Below are 14515 nucleotides of genomic sequence, written 5' to 3' on the forward strand. Positions count from 1 at the left end.
CACATTGGTAGATGTTCAGGTGAACGAGCCTCTTATGGTGTGGCTGATGTGATTAGGTCCTATGATGGTGTCCCTTGAATAGATATGTGGACAGAGTTGGCAACGGGCTTTGTTGCAAGGGTAGGTTCCTGGGTTAATGTTTTTGTTGTGTGGTATGTGGTTGCTGGTGAGTATTTGCTTCAGGTTGGGGGGCTGTCTGTAAGTGAGGACTGGCCTTTCTCCCAAGATCTATGAGAGTGAGAGATTGTCCTTCAGGATAGGTTGTAGATCCTTGATGATGCGCTGGAGAGGTTTAAGTTGGGGGCTGAAGGTGACGGCTAGTTGCGTTCTGTTACTTTTTGTTGGGCCTGTCCTGGAGTAGGTGACTTCTGGGTATTCTTCTGGCCCTGCCAATCGGTTTCTTCACTTCAGCAGGTGGGTAGTGTAGTTTTAAGAATGCTTGATAGAGATCTTGTAGGTATTTGTCTCTGTCTGAGGGGTTGGAGCAAATGCGGTTGTATCTTAGAGCTTGGCTGTAGACAATGGATCATGTGATGTGGTCTGGATGAAAGCTGAAGGCATGTAGGTAAGTATAGTGGTCAGTAGGTTTCCGGCATAGGATGATGTTTATGTGGCCATCACTTATTAGCACTGTAGTGTCCAGGAGGTGGATCTCTTGTGTGGACTGGTCCACGCTGAGGTTGATGGTGGGATGGAAATTGTTGAAATCATGGTGGAATTCCTCAAGGGCTTCTTTTCCATGGGTCCAGATGATGAAGATGTCATCAATGTAGCGCAAGTAGAGTAGGGGCTTTAGGGGACGAGAGCTGAGGAAGCATTGTTCTAAGTCAGCCAAAAAATGTTGGCATACTGTGGGGCCATGTGGGTACCATAGCAGTGCCACTGACTTGAAGGTGTATATAGCAGCACTGCTATGGTACATCAGCCACACCTAAGAGGCTCGTTCACCTGAACATCTACCAATGTGATATATGCCATCATGTGCCAGCAATGCCCCTCTGCCATGTACATTGGCCAAACCGGACAATCTCTACTCAAAAGAATAAATGGACGTAAATCAGACATCAAGAATTATAACATTCAAAAACCAGTCGGAGAACACTTCAACCTCCCTGGTCACTCAATTTCACACCTAAAAGTCACAATTCTCCAACAAAAAAACTTCAAAAACAGACTCCAACGAGAAACTGAAGAATTGGAATTAATTTGCAAACTGAACACCATTAAATTAGGCTTGAATAAAGGCTGGGCGTGGATGGGTCATTACACCAAGTAAAAACTATTTCCCCATGCTAATTTTCCCCCTCCTACTGTTACTCACTCCTTCTTGTGAACTGTTTGACATGGGCCATCCTGATTATTACTACAAAAGGTTTTTTTTCCCTCCTGCTGATAACAGCCCACCTTAATTAATTGGTCTCGTTACAGTTGGTATGGCAACGCCCATTTTTTCATGTTCTCAGTGTATTTATATCTGTGTGTTTTCTGTGTATATATTTTCCTACTTTATGTTCCACTGCATGCATCCAGTGAAGTGGGTTTTAGCCCACAAAAGCTTATGCCCAAATAAATTTGTTAATCTCCAAGGTGCCACAAATACTCCTTGTTTTTTTATTAAATAAATGGTGATTTCAGAAACGGAATCAGACTGGAAATATCACATGCTTTTGTTTCTTAGGTATGTCCTTGATGACCAGTACACAAGCTCTTCAGGTGCTAAATTTCCTGTAAAGTGGTGTCCCCCAGAGGTTTTTAATTATAGCCGATTCAGCAGCAAATCAGATGTCTGGTCATTTGGTAAGACACTCTTTAGCAATTAAATAAGAAAATTATTTTTTTCAATTCACCAATAAGCAATTAGTGTCCAGTTGTTCAAGGAGAATCTAAACCTCCTAGGAGATGCTCAGTGAAGTCATTGGTCCTGATCCTTCTCTCATTTGCCCCAGTTTTCCACTGATGTAATTCCATTGAAGTCTGTGGAGTTACTTCTTATTTACACAGATGTTAGGTGAATTAGGCCCATTGGGTAGTTAGGGGACTGAGCTTTTTCAGGATAGGGCCCTTACTGACCACACTTACCATTAAAAAAACAAATCCACAGTTAGTGGCATACATGTATTTCAAAGTAGTATTTGTTAATTTACTTGACAATCTATTCATGCCTTTCATTTTCCAGGTGTTCTAATGTGGGAAGTATTTACTGAAGGTAAAATGCCCTTTGAGAAAAACACAAATTATGAAGTAGTAACTATGGTTAGCCAAGGACAGCGTCTTTATCGGCCAAAATTAGCTACCAAGAATGTGTATGAAGTGATGGTGATGTGCTGGCATGAGGTACATTTCTTTTTCTGTCCTTTCTTTACCACCCAAAAGCTGAGTTTTGTTACCAAACCTAATTACCAGTGTAAAATTCTGATTGCATTTTATTCAAAACCACCCTGCTTAACCATTAATTAGCCTTGAGGATCCCTCCTTGTATTCTTTCCTCCAGAGGAACTCAAAGTGGAGAGAGTAGTGTCTTGGTGAATCAGAATAGGCAGGGCATTCTGTGCATACAGGCACTATGGAAAGAAACACGGAGAAAGGTGTGTGTGTGTGGGGGGGGAAATGAACAAGGCAGGGAAGCTGCTATTGTTGATAGGTTTCAGAGTAACAGCCATGTTAGTCTGTCTTTGCAAAAAGAAAAGGAGTACTTGTGGCACCTTAGAGACTAACCAATTTATTTGAGCATGAGCTTTCGTGAGCTACAGCTCACTTCATCGGATGCATACCGTGGAAACTGCAGTAGACATTATATACACACAGAGACCATGAAACAATACCCCCTCCCACCCCACTGTCCTGCTGGTAATAGCTTATCTAAAGTGATCATCAAGTTGGGCCATTTCCAGCACAAATCCAGGTTTTCTCACCCTCCGCCCCCCCACCACACACAAACTCACTCTCCTGCTGGTAATAGCCCATCCAAAGTGACCACTCTCTTCACAATGTGTATGATAATCAAGGTGGGCCATTTCCTGCACAAATCCAGGTTCTCTCACCCCCTCCAAAAACCACACACACAAACTCACTCTCCTGCTGGTAATAGCTCATCCAAAGTGACCACTCTCCCTACAATGTGCATGGTAATCAAGGTGGGTCATTTCCAGCACAGATCCAGGCTCTCTCACCCCCCCCGCCCCCCCCGGAACACACACACACATAAACTCACTCTCCTGCTGGCAATAGCTCATCCAAACTGACCCCTCTCCAAGTTTAAATCCAAATTTAACCAGAATGTCTGGCGGGGGAGGAAAAAGCAAGGGGAAATAGGCTACGTTGCATAATGACTTAGAGACTGGGAGTGGCTATTTAAGCCTAAATTAATAGTATCCAATTTGCAAATGAATTCCAATTCAGCAGTTTCTCGCTGGAGTCTGGATTTGAAGTTTTTTTGTTGTAAGATAGTGACCTTCATGTCAGTGATTGCGTGACCAGAGAGATTGAAGTGTTCTCCGACTGGTTTATGAATGTTATAATTCTTGACATCTGATTTGTGTCCATTTATTCTTTTACGTAGAGACTGTCCAGTTTGACCAATGTAAATGGCAGAGGGGCATTGCTGGCACATGATGGCATATATCACATTGGTGGATGTGCAGGTGAACGAGCCTCTGATAGTGTGGCTGATGTTATTAGGCCCTGTGATGGTGTCCCCTGAATAGATATGTGGGCACAGTTGGCAACAGGCTTTGTTGCAAGGATAGGTTCCTGGGCTAGTGGTTCTGTTGTGTGGTATGTGGTTGTTGGTGAGTATTTGCTTCAGGTTGCGGGGCTGTCTGTAGGCAAGGACTGGCCTGTCTCCCAAGATTTGAGAGAGTGTTGGGTCATCCTTCAGGATAGGTTGTAGATCCTTAATAATGCGTTGGAGGGGTTTTAGTTGGGGGCTGAAGGTGACGGCCAGTGGCGTTCTGTTATTTTCTTTGTTAGGCCTGTCCTGTAGTAGGTGACTTCTGGGAACTCTTCTGGCTCTATCAATCTGTTTCTTCACTTCCGCAGGTGGGTATTGTAGTTGTAAGAAAGCTTGATAGAGATCTTGTAGGTGTTTGTCTCTGTCTGAGGGGTTGGAGCAAATGCGGTTGTATCGCAGAGCTTGGCTGTAGACGATGGATCATGTGGTGTGGTCAGGGTGAAAGCTGGAGGCATGTAGGTAGGAATAGCGGTCAGTAGGTTTCTGGTATAGGGTGGTGTTTATGTGACCATTGTTTATTAGCACTGTAGTGTCCAGGAAGTGGATCTCGTGTGGATTGGACCAGGCTGAGGTTGATGGTGGGATGGAAATTGTTGAAATCATAGTGGAATTCCTCAAGGGCTTGTTTTCCATGGGTCCAGATGATGAAGATGTCATTAATATAGCACAAGTAGAGTAGGGGCTTTAGGGGACGAGAGCTGAGGAAGCGTTGTTCTAGAAACTGCTGAATTGGAATTCATTTGCAAATTGGATACTATTAATTTAGGCTTAAATAGAGACTGGGAGTGGCTAAGTCATTATGCAAGGTAGCCTATTTCCCCTTGCTTTTTCCTACCTCCCCCCCCCCAGACGTTCTGGTTAAACTTGGATAGTGGTCAGTTTGGATGAGCTATTGCCAGCAGGAGAGTGAGTTTGTGTGTGTGTGTGTTCTGGGGGGGCGGGGGGGGTGAGAAAGCCTGGATCTGTGCTGGAAATGACCCACCTTGATTACCATGCATATTTTAGGGAGAGTGGTCACTTTGGATGAGCTATTACCAGCAGGAGAGTGAGTTTGTGTGTGTGGTTTTTGGAGGGGGGTGAGGGGGTGAGAGAACCTGGATTTGTGCAGGAAATGGCCCACCTTGATTATCATACACATTGTGAAGAGAGTGGTCACTTTGGATGGGCTATTACCAGCAGGAGAGTGAGTTTGTGTGTGGTGGGGGGGCGGAGGGTGAGAAAACCTGGATTTGTGCTGGAAATGGCCCAACTTGATGATCACTTTAGATAAGCTATTACCAGCAGGACAGTGGGGTGGGAGGGGGTATTGTTTCATGGTCTCTGTGTGTATATAATGTCTACTGCAGTTTCCACGGTATGCATCCGATGAAGTGAGCTGTAGCTCACGAAAGCTCATGCTCAAATAAATTGGTTAGTCTCTAAGGTGCCACAAGTACTCCTTTTCTTTTTGCTATTGTTGATGGATCAGCAGGGGCAGAACGTAAGAAGAAATGAGATGAGAAATCTAGGCCAGGTTGGAACTTTGTTTATTCTTGAAGGTGAGTCTTAAAATTTGAAGAGTGTCAAAGGAGGAGCCAATGGAAGAAGACTAAGACAGGGAGAGATCAAATAGGGAATAAGAATAAGATGGTTTTAGTGGCCATGATTTACATGGAGGATGGAGAGATGGGTATTGGAGTGACCACATAGGAGCACTTTGAAATAAAGAAGGTGGTTAGATGCCCAGAGGTTGTTACACAGGTAGGGAAATAAAAAGAAAAAAGTGATGAGAAAAAACATTAACATACAGTTATTAACAGAGAGCAGAACTACTAAAAGGTGAAAACAGATCAATAAGGGTACCAATGAGAATAGAGAGAAAAGTAGGAAGAAATGACAAACAGCAGCAAAATTAAATGTTGTAGTTCAAAAGATATGATGTTCCACAAAGAGCGGTTGAAGGCACTAAAGCCATATGTTGGGATTTTCTGCATCAACTGATCACACACATTCCTGAAATCGCCCCACCCATGCAAACTGAAAACTTTCTTTCATTGACTATGGGCCCCATCCTGCTCCCACTGAAATCCATATGAATTTTGCCATTGATTTCACTGAAACCAGGACTGGGCCCTGTGACTTGGTAACTTTTAGTATTATTCCAATGACTTTCTGACACAGTTTGTCTCACTCAACTTTTCATGTTTATTTCTTAGGGGAAAAGATCTCTTTTGCTTTATAATTGATCGAGAGCAGCGACAGGAAAAGACCAAAGGGGAAACATCAGCAGAGCGTCAGTGTCAGGAATTAAATAAAAACAGGCAGCTGGTAAAAGTTACAAAATCCATACACAAATGCAAAAAGCATAAAAGCAAAAATAGTTGAACTAGAATGCCTCACAGAAGAGGAGGACCTTGATGTATCAGGCATTACAGAAACATGGTCAAATGACAAAAATCAATGGGATACTGTAATACCTGGCTATAAATAAGGCTGCAAGTCTGTCAAGGAGGTCACGGAAGTCATAGATTCTGTGACTTTTCATGACCGCCATGACTTCTGCAGCAGCTGGTGCTGGCTCAGGGCTGCTCAAGCCAGGCAGCCCCTGTCCCAGCAGCAGCAGTTTGGGTGTGTGGGAGGGGGTTCAGGGCTAGGGTAGGGGGTTGGGGAGTGCATGGGGGGCGCTTAACTGGGGTGGGGAACTCCCCAGCTCCCACTGGCATGGCCCCCCTGCAGCTCCTAGGCAGCAGAGGGGTGGGGGGTGGGGGTCTCCACACCATGCACTGCCCACACCCACAGGCCCTGCCCCCGCTGCTCGCATTGGCTTCAGTTCCCGGCCAATGGGATCTGCGGCAGCTGGCGCTTGTGGCGGGAGCAGTGGATCCCCTGTCCTGGCCCCTGCCTCCACCAGCTAGGAGCTGCAGGGATGGGGAACCAGGTAGGAAGCCCCAGCCAGCCCCCCATAATCTCCCACAGCACCAGGAGGGGTCCTGGGCTGCGTGCCACGGCCTGGCTTCCTCCTCCCCCAGTACTAGCAGGCGTCCTGGACCATCCCTGCCAGAGCACCTGCTGCCCCCTGCCCAAGTTTTAGTCAGGGCGGCATTTTTAGTAAAAGTCATGGACAGGTCACAGGCACCTGAATTTTTGTTTATGGCCCGTGACCTGTCCATGACTTTTACTAAAAATACCCATGACTAAAACATAGCCTTAGCTATAAACTATATAGACAGACAAGCAACGTTGAAGTGGTGAGGGTGTAGTGCTGAATCCAAAATATTCCATAGAATCCAATGAGAGGACCATGCAGTTGAATCTATGGATACAAATCCCAAGCTGTAAGAATATAAATATATTAGTATGCCTATACTAACAATCTCCAGATCAAGAAAGGGATATTGAGTGCATAACATTGAAAGAGATCAGAGGCAGCAACATCGAACAAAATGCTTTTGAATAACAACTAGCCAAAAGGTATTTTAAAAAATGACAAGACATTCTTCAAGCATATCAGAGTCAGGAAGCCTGATAGAGAATCAGTCGATTTGCTGGGTATAAAATAATGCATGGTATAAAAAAGGTAGGTCAAGATCTTCTGTTTTTGCTGTCTAATAACACTAGAACAAGGGGACCCTCAATGAAAATAAAAGGTGGTAAATTCAAAACCGATATAAGGAAATACTTTTTCACACAATATATAATTAAACGTGGAACTCATTGACACATGATGTTGTTGAGGCCAAGAATTTTTCCATTCAAAAATGGATTGGATATTTATAGTGATAACAAGAGTTACAATAGCTAAGGCTAACAAATATTAGAAGGGATGTTAAATTTCACACTGCAGAGTTTAGGCCAATCTCTAAAGGATTTAGAAGGAGGGGCAAATTCTCACTTCTGCCTAATGAGAGGCTTCTGGCACCTTCCTCTGAAGCATCTAGTGCTTTTAGATTAATAAGAAATAGAATAGTATACAACATCATTTTATGGCTTTACCGGGTCTGAGATGTCCTAGCAATACTTTAGGTTAATAGAAATTTACCTGTCACGTTTCTTTCTGCTACCTCTCATCTGCTTAAATTTAACGGCATTTTTATCTTTTTGCACATAAAGTTTTCCTGCTATTTTATTTTGTAAACATTATAGCTTCAGCAAAATAAAATCTTTCTGATGTGACTTTAGTAACTGACAGTACAACAAAGCATTTTAATTCCTAGAAACCTGAGGGACGCCCTACATTTGAAGATTTGCTGCATATAATTGATGAGATAGTGGAGAGTGAAGATGCTTTCTGAAGAAGAGGAACAGAGGCACAAGAATGCTATAGTACAGCAAAGAATCAACATTCAAGAGACATAGCATTGTTCTTTAAGAGCATGATCCTGCAAACTTCTGAGTGTTGCTGAATGAAGTGTGGAGAGCCTAAGCATTAACACTTACCATTTTCTCAGCAGTCATGCGGAGTAAGTTCCATGTAATATAAAGAAACATGCACAATATATTCACCAACATGAGCTGTGCGTGCAGCCCCATTCAGAGAAGCCCCCCCCCGCCTGCGCTTTCTGCTCAAGGCCCTGCCCCCACCCAATGCCTTGTTCTCACCGACCGGCTGGTCGACCTGGCTGGTGCCCAGAACAGTCCTGTGCCTGGGCTGGCCTGCTGGCACCTGGAGCAGTCTGGAGGAGCCCTGAACCCTGGCTGGCTGGTCGGGGCCGAGCCCTGAGCCCGGGCCTCCCAGAGGAGCTCTGAGCCCCACCACAGCCCAGTCCCAGGGCTGCGGCAGGGAGCATTAGCAGAGGATTGGGGCAGCTTAGCCTCCGTGACACACTGCCCATGCCTGTGCCCTCTCTGAAGAGTTACCCTGGGGTTAGTAAAAAATTGGGATTAATGCATGGAGCAAATTATAGGACACAGCAAAAGTGCAGACACTTAAGTGCAATCCAGTAAATGCAAATGATGTATGTAGTTTCTATGTTTATGAGTTTCATTTATTCTTGCTGCCAGACAGTAGTAGGAGCTGCTTGTGTACGTAAGAGTTTTGCTTAAAAACTAAAAGCAAAGTCATTTGGTGAGGGCCACCTACTCCCATAGGAATGCTTCCAAAGGTTCTCCTGAAATATTTATTTGTCACAGCCTGTTGATTAATGCTTTATGCCAGAGATGAGCAACCTGCAGGCACATGCTGGCCGCCATTTCCCGCAGCTCCCATTGGCTGGGAATGGCGAACTGCGGCCACTGGGAGCTGCGGACAGCTGTGCAACTGTAAACAAACAAACAGTCTGGCGGTCCGCCAGCAGATTATTCTGATGGGCCGCATGCAGCCCATAGGCTGCAAGTTTCCCACCACTGCTTTAGGCCATATACTGGGGCCAGTATTCTTGCTATGTCATTAATCTGTTTTACCCACTCCCCTCATCTTACTTCTCTCATCTATGTGTAACAAAGCACCATGGTCATCAGCCTAGACCAGTGGCTCAAGTGCAGCACTCAAAGCCCTCACTGTAGGATTGAGCCCTAATTTATTTTATGCCAGGAAGTGTTTCTTGGGAATTTTTCACCCAGAGAGCATCTGGGGCCAGTCCTGAGGCCAATCATAGCGATAAACAACATGCACAATACATCACAGCTGACTTTCAGTGGACTATAGCACATTGAATTTGATTAACTGTTAAGTAATTTATATACTAAATGTACTATAATTGTATACTGTACACATTTATTTATGAAATGTAAGTGTTTTGTTCCTGAAAATGTTAAAGAATAACAAGTTGCTCTATATTATATGTTACACATACAATGTGACATATGGCATCTGTGGATGAAAGAAAACATACTATGAATTAGATTTTCTATCATTCTGTCCTTAGTTATTTGTGAAATAAGCTTTATAGTCTTAATAGCAAATGTTATACTACAGTATGTATATAATAAACCAAATGTTAATTGTTTGGAAACTTGAACAACAGTTTGTCATTGATTTGTTGTAGGATAATGATTTCTGGCCAAACATATTGCTGGTATAACTGTTGACATCCATGAAGTTACGTCAGGGATGTACAGGACTGAACATATTTAGATATGTATGTTAATTTACTTACAGCAAGACTCAGTATCAGAGGATATATACAGATGGTACATACAGCCCAGAGCCACATTATGAAATATTACATATTTAGACATTTTATTTGAATAAAAGTAAGGATTACAGCAGATGTACAGCTGATATGGTTTGTGGGACGTGGTTTACAAAAGCATGATGCGTCTGATCATGCAAAATGCTGAGGGCTGCTATATAGGGTTGAGCTCCTTTAACCCTCACCAAAGGTCCCCATATGCAAATTATATGTAATATGCATACAAGGTGATAAATTGGTGGGGATTATTAATTAAGGCCTAATGCAGCAGTCCTTCCTATTGAAGTTACTGAGAGTTTTCCATGTAGAACAACAGTATGGTCAATTACATTTCAAACCAAGTCGTTACAGGGGAAGTTGGTAGTGAACCCCGTACTTAGGTTGCCTCACACTTACCTTATAAAAAGATTCTTGCAATGGGTTTCTTGTGTTGTTTTTTTTTAAGTCTAGCCCCCCCTGTTGTTTGCTGAGGGCCTTTACATTTGTTAGGGAGAAAGTCTTTGGACTAGAGAGGAGGCTTTTCTTTATCCCATGAAATTCCATTCAGGTTTAACAGAGTTGTGAACTGTTGAAAAACTTCTCTTGTTACCATTGCTCAGAAAAATTATGGCCGCATGAAAAAATAATAAGCAAAACACAAATATTCTAAAGACCCAGCCCCAAACAGCCACCAAAATAGGAGCAACAGCACATACTATACTGTGAAAGCCTGGGAGCTGCCAGAGCATCTGTAGCAGCTGGGCTTACCCTGCCCTGCAACCACCCCCAGCACATGGCCCCCATATCCCAAATCCCACCCCTTCCATCCTATGTGATGAAGGCATCACATGGGACAGGAGCGCCTCCAACTCTCAGGGCAGAAGAGAAAGACAGTGCATTCAGTAGGCCCTTGTAAATGTCCCAGACCCAGTACATAGTGTCAGTTGCCATCTCCTCCCTGGGATAACATCCTTTGGGTGCTGCTTGCTAAGTGACAGTAGTCTGTGTTGAAGGTTTGGAGCTTGTAACTCGGCTAACTGTATCTCATGCGCTCCCTTGTGGCCAACAGTCATGCTACAGGCAACTTGTCTCAGTTTCCCCTCTTGGACTGTTCAAATAAACTTAAATACAAGCTTTTTCTTGGTCTACAATAGCCCTCCTTGGGGACTGTGTTTATTAATATAAAATAAACTGTAAATAAAACTCAAAACTCTCATATGAAAGTCAGTTTATAAATCCACACAATCCCATGTTTCTCTTCCTTCTCCCAAGCCGAGCATTCCTGCCTGGGGCCTTTGTAGTTAACCTCCTGCTTGATTTGGGGTTCTCCCAGGCCTCCCTGCCTGGGGAGCTCTGCAGTCCCCTTCCCTACACAGAGAGCTTTCAGACTCTGCCACAGCTTCCTAAACTGCCCACCCCCCATTCTTCACTGCAGTGTCCTACTCCTTTCAAACTGCAATCACCTGATTCCTCTCAGGCAGCTCATCCTGTAAACCGCCAGCCCATAGAGGCAAATCACTCTGTTACAGGGCTCAGACCCTTCAGATGATGCATGATAGGGGAGTTTTCCTTTTTTAAAAATAAAAAACCCAGGAAATTACATACAAAATACCAAGTTAAAAGAAAGTTATTTGGTTGCAAAGTCAAGCATATGAAAGTTGGAAAATGCTATATTTAGTTAGTGCAGAATTAGAGTTGTTGGGGAATTTCCAGCAAAATAGGGATTTGTCAGACAATATCAAATCGTTGAACCTGAAATGTTTTGTGAAAACATATTGGGTTCAATTCACTTTTGATGAACTGCAGGGCCTCTAGGAGCCACAGCTCTGAGGTAGCCCTGCCATATGGACAGTCTCTAGGCGAGGGAGCCCCAGGACTTCCAGGGTCTGCAACTTCTGGGCTACCCCACCGGAATCATGACAATTTCATTTAGCACCTGCCATGATCCTGGGAGAATATTTCATATCATTCTGGGGTATATTAACAGGAGTGTCCTATGTAAGAAATGAGAGGTAGTTGTCCTGCGCTACTTGGCACTGGTGAGGCCTCAACCGGAGTAAAGTGTCCGGTTCTGGATGCCACAATTAAAGAAACAATTGGACAAATTGAAGAGAATCCAGACGACAGCCAAAATTGTGGACAAACTGACAAGAGGCCACAGGAGAGCAACAAAAATGATAAAAGTTTTAAAAAACCTGACCTATAAGAAAAGGTTACAAAAACTGGGCATGTTTAGTTTTGAGAAAAGAAGGATGAGGGGGAAATCTGATAGTCTTCAAATATATTAAAAGAACAGTGATCAATTGCTCTCCACTGAAGATAGGTCAAGAAGTATTTTGCTTAATTTGCAGCAAGGCAGATTTAGGTTGGCTATTAGGAAAAACTTTAACTATAAGGATAGTTAAGGACTGGACTAGGCTACCAAGGGAGGTTGCGGAATCTCCATCTTTGGGGATGTTTAAGAAAAGGGTGGATAAACACCTGCCAGGGATGCTCTATGTATATTTGGTCCCGCCTCATTGCAAGGGGCTGGACTAGATGACCTCTCGAGGTCCCTTCCAGCCCTATATTTCTGTGATTCAATTCAGAAACACCATGTGTCAGTTTTCTAAATGAAAATTGTATGGAATTTCCATTTGTCAGGAAATTTTTAAATGTTGAAATTTCCCGCAAATCAGAAATTCTGTATTTTGATTAGCTTTTGTTTTGATAGTCTTTAATTACATGATCCCATACTATTTTCCCCACAGGATCCCTGCCAAATTCAGGGCAAAGGATGGACACAAAGGAGTAGACTTAAGGTTTCATAGGAAACTGTAGATCTGGCATTTCCTAACTTTTGATTTGTGACTTTGCAATCAAAGTTATGTTATTTTAACGTACTTTAAAATATGTATTTTTACTGAAGTTTATCTAAAAAGTAAAGATTTAATTCCCAGTGCTGTCCTCCGTCAAAACACTTGATTTAAATATAGTCTGGGCTCCAAATTGTTAATTTTGGATTGGGTCAGCTTGTCATTATAGTCCGTTGCTTTGTTCAACTTTTTAGTACTCTGAAAGGAAATCTGTAAATGATGTCTTGTAATTTTCCCTGGACAAGTTTAATCACCCTCAGAAACTCCTTTCTTATTCTTTTTATTGTTAAAACTTAGTTTAATAGAACAATAGGCACAGAAAATCTGCCTGAATTGCACTGAATCCTCTGGTATATGTCTGCTCTTCTTTCTAGTTTCAGACTTTTTTTAAAGTAGACTAGATATCTAGATTTCAGTTGAGTTATTCTGTTGTAGAGCAAAATGTGATACAAGAACAAGGCTTCAGTGGAAATACTTCTGGTGTGAGGTTAGTATCAAGCCTCTGAATTTTTTTTTAAAAACAGGAAAGTAGGTGGGGTTAAATTTTGCCTGTGCTAAACCATACCTCTTTTGAGCTAGGATTTCAGTTAGAGAGATTTTACTGTTACCGACACAACTGAAGAAGAAAGGATCAAATTTTTATTTGAATACAAGCAGACAATCAACTATGATTCTTTCTACCTGTAAGTAATGTGGGCCACGTATTTTATGCTTTATGTTCTGTTTTGTACACTAGTTAGCAATGAGCTGCATAAATATCACCATATTTTCCAATTATTCTGCTCTTAAATTGTCATACTAATACGCATGTTAAAATTGTTAGTTTTAACTTTCCAAATTACTTCACAAAATTGCTATGATGGCTTCAGCAAAGCTACTATTGTTACCAACATACGGACTAGCGAACACAACAAATGGGGAACCCAAGAGGATCAGGAACCAAAGGACTGTCCTTAAGAGTGTGTCATGCATAGACATGACAGGGAAATTTAACAGAATTATAGGCAAACGTTCTGATTATGAAGAGTTCAGCTCAATAAAGAGCTAAGTGATAAAACTTCAGGAATTTCAATATTTTTCTATTAGTGGAAAAACAACATTTGGTTTGGAAAAAAGTATGTAGTTTTAGGAGCAAACTATACTGTTGATTTCCAACAGGACATGATTTTATAATTTTTTTCAGTCTGGATGAAAGGCAAGCAATTTCTAATCAATTGTCAGGCATTCTATATGTCACAAATGAGATGTTTTTGATGAGCAAAGATAGGTTAGGTGGGCGGACTACCCCTCAATGTGCCAATGTACACAAGTAACTCAATCTGCTTGAAAAACAAAGTGTTGTTCAGAATTTGGTACAAGAACACAATTGCTTAGAATCAGACTAATTATCAACATTTAGCATCAATCTATCAGAAATAGCAAAACAAAATAAAAAAAATCTGAGTATTAGATTATAAAAGACAAGTGACAAGAAAAACAAATTTCTGACTTGGCTGTTGGTTTTGTCTAGCTAACAGATTCCATTCTAATTAGAGCAATTTTTATTAGGAGATAGGAAGGAAGTGGTACACATTCTTATGCGTACATCGGCCACATATGTGGGCAGCTATATCAATTTAAAGAGCACCCATGGGTCCTAAAATTTTGTGCAGCACCTATAATCTTAGCTTGTGGTTCCAGTGTAGAATTTAGCAGCAATGGGAACATATCAAAGATCAAAGGGTTCCTGCACTTTCATTATGCCACCTTTAATTTTCACAGAACTGTCTCTCTAGCATCTCCTCAAGCAACCTGCCTCTCCTCCTCCCCACAGACATCTTTTTCTTCCCTCTCCCTTCCTC

The 14515-nt window shown here is 42.4% G+C and overlaps 2 protein-coding genes across 8 annotated transcripts in view; both read left to right on the forward strand.

Moving 5' to 3' along the window:
- Positions 1-9948, forward strand: part of TEC (tec protein tyrosine kinase) — a 97946-nt gene extending 87998 nt beyond the window's left edge. For 6 of the 7 annotated variants that reach the window (XM_073342106.1, XM_073342099.1, XM_073342101.1 and 3 more), the window contains 3 exons: positions 1679-1797; positions 2177-2334; positions 7924-9948. In XM_073342106.1, coding sequence (XP_073198207.1) covers positions 1679-1797; positions 2177-2334; positions 7924-8001 — 355 coding nt within the window. In that variant the 3' untranslated portion in view covers positions 8002-9948. The remainder of the gene's footprint in view (positions 1-1678; positions 1798-2176; positions 2335-7923) is intronic. The other variant, XM_073342104.1, reaches the window with a different exon arrangement.
- A 3316-nt stretch (positions 9949-13264) lies between these two features.
- LOC140910001 (tyrosine-protein kinase TXK-like) overlaps positions 13265-14515 on the forward strand; it is a 55292-nt gene continuing 54041 nt past the window's right edge. Inside the window, exon 1 of the mRNA XM_073340103.1 lies at positions 13265-13357. Within this exon, the coding sequence (XP_073196204.1) occupies positions 13342-13357 (16 nt within the window). The 5' untranslated portion in view covers positions 13265-13341. The remainder of the gene's footprint in view (positions 13358-14515) is intronic.

This window comes from Lepidochelys kempii, chromosome 4 (genome assembly GCF_965140265.1).
Source record: "Lepidochelys kempii isolate rLepKem1 chromosome 4, rLepKem1.hap2, whole genome shotgun sequence".
Lineage (NCBI taxonomy): Eukaryota > Metazoa > Chordata > Testudines > Cheloniidae > Lepidochelys > Lepidochelys kempii.